Here is a 14938-nt window from a genome sequence, read left to right on the forward strand (position 1 = left end):
ATTAAAGAATAAAAAGATGCAAGAATTGATTAAGACTAGGCTTGATTAATTATTGGACGAGATCAGAATACCATATTTCATCAGTGTCGCAGTCTGCCGTTGAGGTGAAAAACTGAAACTGTCGTCTTCGAGGGAGACAAGAGGAGACGAGAAGGTTTGGAGCTCTATAGTCGGGGTGGTTGTCATGAAATAAATACTTGGGACTCAAACAGTCTCTCTTGTTACTCTAAGGAAATTTACAATGCCGTGACTTAGCAGGCAGGCCAAAGGGGCGTGTATAAAATAGTGTTGAAATCGATCGTTAGTCTTCGTAATTGTCTTCGGGTGAGCTGCGCGGTAGCACAGAATGACTCACTCGAGTTTATCAGTGTGTAGCGACAACAACGTGTCTCCGTAAACAAAAAGCATGGCGGACGAAATTTTCAAACTACTTTGCAGCTCTGCAAAAATCGAACGTGATCGCGGTTTAGTACAACTTCAACGCGTCCTAAAGGATGTAGAAGTTCAAGGTTTGACAGAGCTTGAAGATAGAATCTTTGCTTTACTCCAAGATGACTCGGCGCCGTGGGAAACAACGATTGGAGCGCTGGGCTCTGCAAAACTGGTTTTGGTTCACGAGCACTCAACTGAAGATTTTGCTGTCAAGATTCTGCCCTTTGCAGTGAGGCTCCTTGAGGATAATGAGTACAGAATTCGCATGGCAGCTGGTGAGTTTCATCTAATTGTTTGTACACACATGATAAAGAACATACATTTTTCAGCCTGGATTTGTGATCCATTTGCCAAGGACTAAAGGGTCACTGCATGTGTTGCGCAACCTCATCCTTGGGCAAGTCACTTCACTTCACTGAACACAGTAAACTTCTTAAATGACTGATTCAGTCGGAGCCACTCGGTCATTATGAGCCACCTACATCATATTCCTGTGTTCCACTGGGCCCATCATTGCGTTGAACTGTCAAATATCACTTTTTTAGCAAGTGACATGATGATGTATTTGACTATGTATGTTTAATTTTCCTTTGTTCAGTATCCTTGATAAGCCCAAGGAGGACTGGACATAAAATTGTTGATCCTAAAGGAGGGTATACCTTCTCCAGGTAGGAGACATTAGAAATAGAATAAACTTTGAGGTTAAAAGCCTAATACTGAAAGAGAGGTGGGGGGGGGGGGGGCTACATGTAGTATTTCTATACTATAGCCATAGGGCCCTAAAAAGTAAATTAGCAATTCAAAGCCTCCTTTAAAAAAGATTGAGTTGATAGCTGAGCGTCAACTAGTATATTATTAGCTCTATTATGAAATTGTTACAGTTATATAGGTAGGAGGAAACCGGAGACTCCAGGGAAACCTAAGCTGTCAAGAGTCGTCCTCTCTATCACATGAGTGTAACGGATTGACCGGGAATCAAACCCGGGACCTGAGTGGTCACAGCCGATTATGTTTCCACTTCGCCACTCCAACATCCACTTCCACTAGCCAGTCTGATCAAACATGTCAACTATGGGCAGGTGGTCTGGAGGAACTAATTCAGTTGGCTAGATGAGCATCATTGATTGGGACTTCGGGAGGATTGCAGGTCTGGCTGGTGAGGATGCAAACGTCTCTTGGGGGGGGGGGGGGCTGAACACCTTTTTTTGCCATATTTCCATCAAATGTATGTTGGGGGGGGGGGGGGGGGCACTTGACCCCCTCTCTGAATACAGTCCTGATCGCAGTCATGACTGTGAATACACATCAATTTGGAACGCTGTCAATGCAAAATCATACACAAATCATATTCACGACTTGAGAAATTTATGGTTTGGAGAGTGTTGAGTCCAGACCAGACCAGCCGTTCTAGATTGTATAACTACAATATCATGAGCATCTTGGCCAATAAGTGCTGCTTGAGAAGTTCTGTTAATTATGAATGCTCAAAGAAAGTGTTAATGGGAATCTGGTCATCTACAGCCATCAGTTCCCAGAACCTACTTCCGTTAAATCAATATCCAGGGATGTTACAATGCACTTTCCCAGCTACATTCATTCCTATTCGTAGCCTCTGTCGTCTTTGATAAGAAATATGCAAAATGGATTTCAGAGTTGTAAAACGAGCTGAGCTCAGTTTGTCAAAAGGAAATTGTCTAAAAATATGTTGAAATTGCCTGATGATATTCTATGCATTTAGAAAAATTTTAAAATCATGTTTCTAGTTGTGTTTTCATATGTAGCAAATAACTGCTGTATTGACTAAGAAAAGTTAAAAAGGGGCAGTTTCAGATTTAGTTTCAAGATTCCTTGCATGTTTATTAAAAAAAATCTTAACCCTCTTTTAAAGGGGTGAGAAATCCCTCATGTGTGGGAGTTTCAATTGATAATTGATAGTATTATGTTATTTCCCTGATACTAGTGACTGCATGAAAATAAAAACACAAAGGTGCAGTTAATAGCTTCAAGATTAAAGGTTCCTGGATCGTGTGAGCATAAAAGTGCATTCCATCCCTGGAATCAGCCTGGATCTATTCTAATGTTATCAGTGTTTTCATCACTGGGATGAGTAAATGGCATTCGCTAGAAATGACTGATTGGACAAGACAGTCTGACAAGGCTTGCCCTGATTTTTTTGCAGCTAATTGTGATTAGCTATGTAAGAAAATGCAGCGTTTGTTTGTTGTTTGTTGTTTTTGTGAGGAGTGTAATGTATTCTTTAACCCTTTGTGTGACAAATATTTGTTTTGTTTTTTCCATTTGATGACAGTCACAACACCAATCAATCCAATTGGTGCCCAGTTGCATGCAAAAACTCTTATAATACTGTGGGTCGACATTGTGAGACCGTCTCAAAGCTCTTTTAGTTTATTCCCCAACAAGAGCCTACATGTATGTAACCAAAAAACTTTCTGTAGAAAGTTCATGGCCTCGAATCCATGACCTTCCTTTCACAAGTGGAACTCTCTTCTTCCACTGTGGGGCTGTGCTCCCCATCCATAAGTTTCTCTTTCATTGTATCTTTTAGGTGAAACCCTTGGTGCCCTGTGTAAAAGAAATGGTGACGAAATATATGCCAATACCAAGAAAGCCATTTTGAATGGTATTCGTGTGAACCTCGAGCGCCGTCCCCAAACTGAGGCTAGTCTCGAGGAGCAGCAGGACACAGAAAGACTTGTCAAGAAGTTGGTTCGATCCAACTCAGAGGAAAAGGTAAAGATTTAGTTTCAGTTTGTTTTCAGTCACACTGAGCCATGCAGTTGCCATAAATGACTATCAAGACACATAAAATGAGATGTAAATCTCTGAGATATTGTAACCCAGAAATTGACTGAATTCTGCCGAAAGCCATCACCACAGCTAGATCCAGCTGAGCATCCGGTCCTTGGACCTCTTGTTGTTTCCTCAACCAGTTCTCCCACTCCTCTTTACCACAAGACATAAACATAACCTGCAATTAGTTGCCTGTTTCCCCTATCTATAATCTGTAATGATTTTTTTTCCTCCTCTTGGGGTTAGCTTGGTTTGTTGTCATGTCAGAAGTCATGAGGATGCATGTAGCAGATTAGCGACACTAATCACAGCTGGAGATGTGACAGGTTGTTGATGGAGGGGTTCCTCGATGTGGTTTCCGGTCAGGAGCTGTTGGTTTGATTGACTTCCTTTCAAGCTTATTTCATGATATGGCAAAACTTTTGGGAAAAATAAATACACAATCCCTCAGCCCTAAAGTCAAAGAGTAATCGTCATGACATCTCCATAGCTGAGCTGTTTTCTTGTAAAGTAACTTGTGCCTGGACTTGAAACACATTGTCAGCTTGTCTACACCTTTATAAGACAAAAACTCTTGCATCATTCTGCAGTTGCTATGGTAATTTCCAAATACAGTCTTCTTTTCTGATAAACCGGAGATTATTTTGCGCATTATTATGCCACTCCTTGCTTGAGTTGATTTTCCTACGGGTTGTCTCCTTGCTCCGGAGACTGGCCTGGTGACAAGAGATCAGCTGCCAGGATATACACTGAGGAGATTGAATTAGCTTTGCCTGGTAAACCCTGGGGAATCGCGGTCTTCTCTGGTAACAAACCCCCAGTCAAACTGCATATGAGAAGGAATATCAGCTGCAAGAGAGTGAGCAGTCGACAGGCAATGCCATCTCAAAGACTCGTTTGTCATGATGCTGTTGCTATGACCATATGATGTTTTCTCATTGCAGAGAGCTGCATTGGCTGAGGATATCTTCCATGACACCGCGGGGTGGAAATCTCTAGAGACTTGGATGAAGTGAGTCAATCCTTACATCCTCTGATTTTGAAATATTGCAGAAACCTCTTTATTAAGGACGCCCTTTGGACTGACTATTGTGGAGTGTAATTAGAGAGGTCAAATTGAATGGAAACAACCACTTTGGGACCAAAAATACTCCATTAAGGACATCCTTGGGACTGTTCTTTAAATGAAGTGCTGACCTTGATAAAGAGGGATCCTGATTAGAGAGTTCCGATTGAATAGAAACAACCAATTGGGACCAAACTAGCATCCTCAATGAAGAGGGTGTCCTGCGAACAGAGATGTCAGCTAAGGGAGGTTTACTGTACAGCTTTTCTTTAAGAAGTAATATCAAATCACGATGATAAAAATCGCCAAAATATTATTATGATTATCGTGTTTTTGATTTGAAAAACCAAAATGAAAATTGGTGCAAAATGTTGGCAGTTTACAGTACTCTTCAAATTGTTTCCTTGCCATCCGTTGGCGTGATTGCGGAGGAAATCCGATTGTCATGCTATGTCCATTTGCCCTGCCATGTCCATTTCATTACCAGCTTCCTCCTGCTCGGCAGAACATATTGAAAAGTCGGAGGTCACCTCAAAAAGCTGCGGTTTACGCGTAGCTTACCTGACTCGACAAGCAGCTCAATATTAAAAGTCACCAATAGAAAGACTTCTCTGCACCCAACATGCCCAAGGCTTTGAGTTGCCGTTCTTCATGAACACGTTATGAAATGGAAAATTGATTAGCACCTGTCATATCGTGTCCCGTCAACCAAATAAACCTTGAACTTGCGTGCCTTGTATAAGGTAAAGTGGCGCAATAATAGCCCTAGTACAATTATCGCCCCGACAGTGCTGAAAAGAGCTGGTAGCGTATGCACGCTGGGTATAATTTTTTCCGTGTCTATGATTGTACCATCTTCCCTTACTGTGTGTCTTGAGCGTAAAGTAAATTAGCCGGGAAGCTAGATGTGTTCTGTAGTTTCTGAGATAAGTGATTTAACACCGTTAATGAGACGGCACTTGCAATGGACGATAGCGTCATGTTATCTGGGTGAGATATAGTCCGACCCGGGGTGAAAACATGTAGCATGAAAAGTTTGAGAAGAACTAACATATTGAAGTAGTAAATTTTCCTCACTCCTTGAGAAGATCAAAAGATAAAATTGAGCTGTGATTACACTAGCGCTGCTGTACAGCTCCCATGCCCGATCCGCTGTTTATAAGCACACAAGAATTGGGTTCCTCAGGGAGAAGGGGATTTGCCGAGGGAGAAATTCAATAAAGAAGAAAACAAATCTGCTTGAAAGTAATCAGCAGATGTTTCCCCTGATAGAAATGATGTTAACCCCTTCAGTACAAATCTTACACTGTTAGTATCAGATGATGAGACAGTAACGCATCATTAAAATTAGACTAGCAGAATGTGTCGATGCAGAGTTGCTTTGAAAGTACATTTTCTTCAAATATGTATTTTTCAAGCATTTTTTTCTTCAGGTGCCTGCAGTTTGTAGTCGAGGGATGTGGCCAAGGGTTCAATCGTCATATCGACCAAGAGCTCCTAGATCTCATATTCTCGGCCCTGGCGCACACCAACAGGTTTGTGCGTGAGACGGGATTCCAGGTCTGTGGCGCAATCGTGGGCTGTGCTGCTGAAAATGGTGAGTAGTCTGGTCTCACTCTGCACTCATTCCTTAAAGGTTCAAATGAGAGCCCTTCTTGACATCGTAAAAAAAGCATAAGAGGGAAAAGATGCAAGCTACCAATTTCATTTCTAGACAGTCATGTAAGAGTAGGCAGATGAGGGTTTCATTAATCATCCTAAAGTCCTTACCGTACACCATGAACCTCCAGCTACAAATGTACCATACCAAATATTGTCAACTGATATTGCTTACTAACATGACCATAGTTATTGGCATAACCGTGCTTGGTCGAGTACCCAATACCCCATTTATTGACAGGTACCAACGTCATGTCCGTCTCATATGTTGCAGAGGATGCGTCCATTTTAAAGGAAGACAATGCAGTGTATCGTCATGGGGAGAAGTTCTCTGAAGAACTCGCGAAAGGTTTATCGGATAACTGGAGTCAGGTAAGAAGAAACATTTATTGCCCTTGGATGGTCATCTTCCTCCAAAATGCTCTGTGGTCTCAACACGTCCAGGGCAGTTGACTGATGACTTGGAGGAAAATTATAGTTGCCAGATACGGTACATGTAATGTACAATATCTGACTTCATCAGATATTGGTGTCTGAACGATCAATAAGCATGGTGAGTGTCTCTTACATCAGTGTCAGCACTCTCGGCACCTTTTCCACGTAAAGACCTTATCGTGTCAGATCTTCGTGTTGGAGACATAAACTGTAACATGAGCCCCTGACAAAGAGTGATTGATGTTGGGCTTGAAGCAAAGGTTATCCGGTACTGCTACTTTAATGAGAACATGTCTATTTCATGGAGAGATGCTCCTAACGGATCTGTAGGTCTAAACAAGCAATAAACTTGGTGGTGGAAGTCAGTATGTTTATTTGTCATTGCTAGCTTATGTCGGGCAGACCCCCATAAAACACATTTCATGTGGGGTCGTTATTATCAACCTTTGCCCTACTGACCCTCAGATAAGCTTTCAGTTTGTGAATCTTGTAATTCTTCCTGCCTCCCACAGAAAATAGAGGACAGCAGTCTGCGATGCTTTCGGGAACAAGACAGTTCGCCTACAAAACATTTCAGCTAAAGTCATTGTCCGGCAGAGACCTAAGGCCAGCGGATAATGCTCATGCATGAATGATCATTGATATTGTTGCATCGCAGATCACATAGCGTACTTATTTTGGGGCGCTTTAGTGAGAAATCCATTTTGTCGTCTTATGAAAGTCTGGGCACGGCTCATGCCCTCTTAAGAATGCCTCCATCGTACTCAATATTTCTTGTCTGTTCTATTTATCCAACTTCAAAGGCTGATTGATGTCCAAATAGGGGTAATTTTAGAATACAGGGAGTTGCCTTTTGATTGGCTTATCCTTCAAAAGGAGCAACGTCTGATCGACAAAACAATTTGCCATACAAGCAGTCCAAGTAGTGCCTACTGGCGAGATGTACATGTAACGGTTGATTATTTAGACTCGGATCAGTCATGGACCACCTGGCTCAGATTTGTACTATGCATGAAGATGTTCTGCCTGGAAGGGAGAAATATTCACTTGAGAACAATCCGAGGAGCAGTTCGAAATGTTGTGATAGAAAAAAATGTCATGAGAGACTAAATCAATAACAAGTTACCATTGATGAAAACAATATTATTGACAAACACAGATATTAAGTGCAATGCCAATTGTGAGGCAAGCCTACCGCACAGCTTTGCCATGCAGAACTCATGATCTCACCCGATGACATTACAGTACATTGGGTAATTAAGCCTCACGTCTTTTACATATGGTCATCAATTATTTATTCTCTTGTCTGCAATAGATATGGTTCTTGGAAGTGTTGTCTGGTCTTATAGCCTGGCTCTGTCTTTTAGCCTACAGCGGTGTCAGATTAAGGGTCTTCCTTGGTCAATCAAAGGTCAACATAGACTATTAACACGGAAGTATATAGAACAAAGTCAACATAGACATTTAATACGGAGGTAAACTATGGTTCATTTGCACCCCCTGAGCTTGGTAATTGAGGTTCCTTGGATTCAAAGGCAGGCATTGAGGAAGGGTCTTAAGCAAAAGGCCATGGCATTTTACTTTAGGGAAGAAATGAGACTGAGAGGTCCTATTCTAGGCAATACCTTATTCACAGTTGTCAAAGACTGTATAATTGGCCTTTGTGAGAATATTTGATCTCACTTTATTCATGCTTTAAGTCAAAGTTTTGTATGAAATCTCACTGGTAAAATCATCAAAGGCATAAAAGACGTTTTCAAATTTCAGGTTCGATTAGCTGCCTCGGTCGCGACCAGGAAGTTCCTGCAGAGTTTACCCGATGATGGATCAAGAGCCAAGTTCTATGCAGATTTATTGCCAAGAATGTGTCTCAATAGGTACGGTATCGCAATCAGAAAGACATCTTTTTAAATTACTTTAGCTTCCTTGTTGAGATCATAATAACCATAATCAAAAAGGCTAGCCAAGCTGATCATCTTATGATAAGGCTATCACGGGAATACCAAATTACTCCTCTTACATGTATGAAATCTAATTAAGGAGAACGTTACGCATCCTGTGATTACTCATCTTGGAAAAAGATATTCTGAGGCTTTTTTACATGGAGACTTAGAAACCATCCTTACACGCAGATAAATGTCCCCAACAGATGGAACATGATACATTAGTCTGACAAAGTCAATCAACAGAAAGTGTGAAGAGTTGTTATCGGATAAATGAAGTCATTATCTTGTCATATTACACCACCTGTCATACTCATAGGTAGTGTTATGGACTATCCATAAAGTATGTACGCATCAAAGTGGGGATTTTGAGACTCAGTCGGTATCAAATCATCGAATGTTTTCCCCTTCCAGGTACTATGTTGCAGAAGGAGTGAGAATTTACTCCCAAGAAACTTGGAGACAGATCACTGGTGGGGAGGGCAGGCATTTGGTGGAACAGCACATCCAATCAGTGGTAGGAAAGCTATTCAATCAATATTACTGCTTGCTCAATCATTCATGACAATATAACTGCTTGCTCAGTGTCACCTGCGGTTTCATCCTTATCATCGGGGATTTGGGCAGTATTGTGACCATGGCAGGTGATTTCTTTCCTCAGGAGCATATGGGGACAATATTAGTGCTGGCTTGTTTCATCTTTGGTCATATCTTGATGAAATATTGAGTTGCAAGCTGACTGTCAACAGGGGCATTAAATGCAGGAGAAATCTTATTTGGTATTTTTGTCCTTCTAGGTTGAGTACTACATATCGCAAACAGAGGCAGATAACCACGCTGTGAGGGAAGCAGCCTGTGCTTGTATAGCAGAGCTCGGGTCAAAGGTAAACATGTCCCAATCAAACCATTCAAGCTGGCCACAACATAATTCTTTGAAATTGACATCCGTACAGTGGGGTCAAAGATAGCAACGAAGATAGGACGTGACGAAATGAAATTATAACTCTACCAGACGTTGGGAGGAGGGCTGGGCCTTGCCAACAGAGCAAGCACCATCTTGGTTTGAGCTGTTAACTCCTGGATAGAGACATTGTATTGAGCCAAGGAGGCAAAAATCAATTCCGGGACCAACCAAGGAAGAAAAAGAAACAACTACTGATGGGCCATGTCACGCCAAGGGCAATCATAGATCTACTCAAAATGCTAGAGGGGAGAGGACCAGTCACTTGTAATGTGAAGGGCAATGCAAGAAATTTGGGGAAAAGAGAGTCTAGAAAATTAAACGTTGCATGACTGGTCTTTAAAGTAAACTCGCTGTTTTTCTTGCAGATTGATTGTGATGTTGTTCGCCCCTATGTACCCTCATTGTTAGATGCCCTCATTGTCTGCTTCAAAGATGACAGCTGGCCAGTCAGAGATGGTGAGTTCATTTTTTGTCTTTATTTTGAGGTGTTTCAGAATAGAAATTGATACCTCACTGTCACTTTTGGTTGTCTCACCAAAGACTTCTGGGGTGGATTTGTCACTAGGCAGGTTTTGGTCTATGTCTTGGCTCTGTGCTCGTGGTGTTTGGTGAGCCAACCAGTACCTTAGGTTTCCAGAATGTGATAAAGTAAATTCTCTTTTATCTTCAGCATCCTGTGTGGCATGTGGAAACTTCATCCTGTGTTTTCCAGAGGAGGCAAGGTAGGTTTAATTGATTTCCAATTGATTGAGAATTCATGGATTCCTAGACGTTCAAAATCTAAAAATGTTCCCTAAAGAATCCTGGAGGAGGGAATTTCTAAAAATGTTTGATAATCTTTGCCAATAAACAGCGGAGAGTTGATTTCTGGTGGTTAAAAACTAACTTGCTAACCTCCATTTGGTACTGATACTGGTGAATGTAAGTAACTTGCCTAAAAACCATATCAATTGAAACATGGCCTCTTTTGTTCCAGGGGTATGATGGACACAATGTACCCACTTTTCTTCGAGAATCTTCAAGACAACATTCCATCAGTGCGGCAAGGCGGTGCAGTGGCATTAGCTAATGTATGCAAAGCTTACGGTAAGTGCATTCCTTCCATCGCTTGTACGAACAATTCCACTTTATTTCAAACTCATTCCAGTAGGCTGGTTTCACAGGCATTGTGGTCAGGTACAATTGCCAAGCCAATAACTCGCATAGAAATTAATCAAATGCCTGTGACAGCAGTATAATTTCCCCAATATCCCTGAAGTGGAAACTGATTGAGAGAAGTGCTGCCACAACTTACCAGATTCATATTAAGACCTGATCTGTGTACTGCTCTGAAAAACTTCTTTAACTCATGTGTAGGGTCAGAAGCTACCTCTAAGGTTTACGAAAAGGTGATCGAAGGCTTCAGCGGTGTTGAAAAACAAGCCAAGGATTCTGATAAGTACGGTGGTCTAGACAAGAACCCGGCTGTGTTTGGCGTGGTCAAGAAGGCCAGGGATAATGACGTGGACTTGCATTCAAATCAAACGGTAAGGAATCACTTGTTTGAAAGCTGAATTAATGACATCGAACATCGAACATGGCCCATTTTAGCCTGGGCAGGTTCAACGAAAGTGTAAGCATCATGAAGAACTGCCTGCCCTTGGTTATAGGAATATGCTGTGTACTGGTAAAAATAATTTTACCCAACGTAACTCAATCATAAAACATATGATGGTGTTGTAACATATTACTCATTAATTGTCTTGTAGATGTACTCCTGTGGTTCGTTAGCTCCAAAGATGAATCGAGGTAAAAGAGAAGGTGGATGTATGGATCATATGTTCAGGAGGCCGTCAGAGCCGTGGGAACTTGCTGATGGGTAAGTATACTGTAGACCCAATAAAAGTTGCAGCCGTAAGTTCTGCACAAAAAGATTTTGCTTCCACTAAAGAGGAATTTCTCAGTGATAGCAAATTAACAATATATATCATGTACATGTATATGTGCATTCTGTTCCTTCCCTTGATTTACAAATAATATTATTTTGAGCACCACTAATTTCCATTTTACAGCTGTGTCTACCTCCTGGCTGAGCTCTCCTCCCTCCCATCAGAAGTGCAGAATGTGTCCAAACATTTACCCCTCCTAGCCAAAGCCACAGCGCACCAGCACTATACAAACCATGTGCATTTTCTAGAGTCACTTTGTAAACAGGTGAGTGAAATGGACAAATTTCAAATTTGCTCTAACAGATTAAGCATAAGGTATTAGCTTTTCACAGCCTTGTTAGAATGTATTATTAACATAAATTGCCACCAGACAAGAGGAAATAATTAGTGTAGCCAGAAAGACTTAAGACCAACAGCATCCTGAGCTTCAGGGCCATTCACCACGTGATGCGGGCAGAGAAGGAGCATGCACTTGACACTGATATGTGAGGATGTACCGTGAGAGGATTGGTTTAAATTTCAATCTTTCGTTCCAGCTCCCTGTGATTGCCAAAAGTCTTGGCAAGCGACCCTTTAAGATGTATGTGGAGCTGTTTTTTGATGCCATATTTTATAGTTTGGTGAGTATTTTGTAATTTTTGACGCATTTTCCTCAGTAAGCTTGTAAGGTTGTGAATTCAACAAATAGTATACTCATAGCCGCAAATGATTCCCAGAACAGAGTACAGCTTTCACCCATTTTCCTAGAATCAAAATTCTGATGAGCAAAGTGGAATGCAGAACTCAGCACTTTTGATTGGACAATCCCCTTAACCCAACTTTTTGGCTTTCAGAAACCCACAAATGTACATTGAAAAGTAATTTTCTTTTTGCAGTCTTGTGATAACGCACTGACTTCAAGTGCTAGTAGTCAATGTTTGAATCAACTGAGTTCGTTTCTGGGGGCAAATATCATGAGAGGACGCGTAGAACAGTACAATCCAAGGTAAGCTCAGTTAATCATAGGAGTAAATTTGAATGGGCTGGGGGATGGTAGACAAAACCCTTCCTCTGTTTGTATTATTTCTTGATTTTGACAGGGAAATTAATAGAACTTCGAAAATGTCTTCCAATTGAATTTGAAGGTACAATCCTGGTTCTGCCCATGTAGTAAAGAACTTTCACGCCACTACAAATGGGCTCTGGTCTTCATTGCTGCAATCTTAAGCCCATACATGACTAGATGATCAAAAAGGTAATCAAATGCCTTTTATGCAATGACCAGAAATGTAGTTATCTGACTTATCATTCTATCCTCATTTCAGGTACCTGGACCAGTTAGAGGCTAACCAAGCCATTGCTCCTTTATGAGAATCCCAGGCTGTCTGATGACTATCAATGACTCTGGTCTGTGCACAACGAAATGTATATACATGTTTCTGCTGCTGTGTAAACCCAGGTTATTCTTACGTGACTCTCTCATGTGAGTCGTTATTAGCAACAAGAATCAGGAATGGAGGGTTGGGTAAGGTATTCAGGGAAGGGTTAGAGGTATGGGAAAGATTATTTGTCAAAACTGAAATGAGGACGCACGTAAAAATAGCCAGTTTGGTAAAGGAAATCCATAAAGGACTCATGTACATTGTAAAAATAGCGACAGCCTTGAGAACAGAATGAATTGAATGGAATATTTAGATCTGTGATTTATGAGAACAAATTAACATGTGTCATGAATTCCAATAAACATCTGTTTATCATTAAATTTGTGCTATGTTAAAGGGGGAATATAGGCCAGGTCTCTATGATATGCACCGAAGAAGGTAGCCTGTATGGAGGTCCTCCCCGGTGTACCATAGCATAGGTTGTACCATAGGTGTACCAGAAGTCCAACGGGGGTTGGGTTTCATTGAAAAACCTATTCAACTCCTACCTTTATCCTCCTTTTGATGCTGAGTGGTGCTTATTTTAACATATGCTTGTCTAGATCTCATGATAATAAACAGACTGTGTATGTTTGATTCAGATTTGTCCTGAAATGAGCCAGAGTTTATGCCTGAATGTGAGGAAAAAAACAACTCTGCAACGTTCTTGATTGTACATAACCAATACATGTATCTGCAACTTTTCCTGTGAGGCTGAACTGTTCATTCAGCATTGTGCAAATTAAAACAAATGCCTTTCTACCGTCTTCCTAGCATTTCGTGGCGAATATAGATACATGTTGCTTTTGCCAGTGTCATTGAAAAATGTATAATCCTGTGCCCATGTACTGCAATCGCACTTGCATAAAGTATGTACGGCTGTGTAAAATTATCATTAATCTCAAGAACTTGGTTCATCATATTAGTCCTGTCTAGGCTCCTCCATCACCATTTGCTTGTCATCATTGTCAATGTTGGTAGCTTGTCGATCGTTGGATGAACAATGGTATTACATGTACTTTGTAATACTTGTTAAATATTTGTATAATGAAGTGAATTTGTTCAAAATGCATAATTTCTTTGTTATTTTCTATCAAGGTGAGCCGTTTCTCACAACCCTTCCTCCTGCAACAGGGCCACAAATTGCAAAAAAACAGGGGACTATTTCTCCTACTACACCAGTAAAAGGTTGGAAGACAAAGGACTACTCCTCCTGCCACGTCAGCCACAAGTTGTGAAAGACAGGCGACGACCTCTCCTGCTTCTCCACCCGTAGCTTGTGTAAGCCAGGGGACTATTTCTCCTACTACACCAGTTAAAGATTGGAAGTCAAGGGACTACTCGTCCTGCCACATCACCCACAAGTTGTGAAAGACAGGCGACGACCTCTCCTGCTTCTCCACCCGTAGCTTGTAAATGCCAGAGGACTATTTCTCCTACTACACCAGTTAAAGATTAGAAACCAAGGGACTACTCGTCCTGCCACATCAGCCACAAGTTGTGAAAGACAGGCGACAACCACTCCTGCTTCTCCACCCGTAGCTTGTGAAAGCCAGGTGACTATTTCTCCTACTACACCAGTTAAAGATTAGAAACCAAGGGACTACTCGTCCTGCCACATCAGCCACAAGTTGTGAAAGACAGGCGACGACCTGTCCCGCTTCTCCAATGGTAGCTTGTGAAAGTCAGGGGACTATTTCTCCAACTACACCAGTTAGATATTGAAAGCAAAGGGACTACTCGTCCTGCCACATCGACCACAAGTTGTGAAAGACAGGCGACAACCTCTCCTGCTTCTCCACCCGTAGCTTGTGAATACCAGAGGACTATTTCTCCTACTACATCAGTTAAAGATTGGAAGCCAAGGGACTACTCGTCCTGCCACATCAGCCACAAGCGACGACCTCTCCTGCTTCTCCACCCGCAGCATGTGAATGCCACGGGACTATTTCTCCTACTTCACCAGTTAAAGATTAGAAACCAAGGGACTACTCGTCCTGCCATATCAGCCACAAGTTGTGAAAGACAGGCGACGACCTCTCCTGCTTTTCCACCCGCAGCATGAGAATGCCACGGGACTATTTCTTCTACTACACCAGTTAAAGATTGGAAACCAAGGGACTGGTCGTCGTCCTGCCACATCAGTCACAAGTTGTGAAAGACAGGCGACGACCACTCCTGCTTCTCCACCCGCAGCATGAGAATGCCACAGGACTATTTCTCCTACTACACCAGTTAAAGATTGGAAACCAAGGGACTAGTCGTCGTCCTGCCACATCAGTCACAAGTTGTGAAAGACA

At 41.7% G+C, this 14938-nt stretch overlaps 1 protein-coding gene across 1 annotated transcript; it reads left to right on the forward strand.

The window, feature by feature from the left end:
• Positions 1-401: 401 nt before the first annotated feature.
• On the forward strand, positions 402-13690 carry LOC135485045 (uncharacterized). The gene is made up of 17 exons (XM_064766773.1): positions 402-707; positions 2999-3183; positions 4188-4255; positions 5743-5906; positions 6243-6340; positions 8171-8280; positions 8761-8863; positions 9144-9230; positions 9676-9766; positions 9981-10032; positions 10287-10396; positions 10667-10836; positions 11059-11168; positions 11362-11503; positions 11775-11858; positions 12114-12223; positions 12543-13690. Exons 1-17 carry the CDS (start codon positions 407-409, stop codon positions 12586-12588), a joined length of 2031 nt encoding a protein of 676 aa, XP_064622843.1. The 5' UTR covers positions 402-406; the 3' UTR covers positions 12589-13690.
• The last annotated feature ends 1248 nt before the right edge of the window (positions 13691-14938 follow it).

This window comes from Lineus longissimus, chromosome 3 (assembly GCF_910592395.1).
Source record: "Lineus longissimus chromosome 3, tnLinLong1.2, whole genome shotgun sequence".
In the NCBI taxonomy this organism is placed as follows: Eukaryota; Metazoa; Nemertea; class Pilidiophora; order Heteronemertea; family Lineidae; genus Lineus; species Lineus longissimus.

Coding starts and splice junctions, on each gene's coding strand:
- LOC135485045 (XM_064766773.1), top strand. CDS start 407: ATGGCGGACGAAATTTTCAAACTACTTTGCAGCTCTGCAAAAATCGAA. Junction 10,033..10,286: donor TGTTTTCCAGAGGAGGCAAG/GTAGGTTTAATT, acceptor CTTTTGTTCCAG/GGGTATGATGGACACAATGT. Junction 10,837..11,058: donor ACTTGCATTCAAATCAAACG/GTAAGGAATCAC, acceptor ATTGTCTTGTAG/ATGTACTCCTGTGGTTCGTT.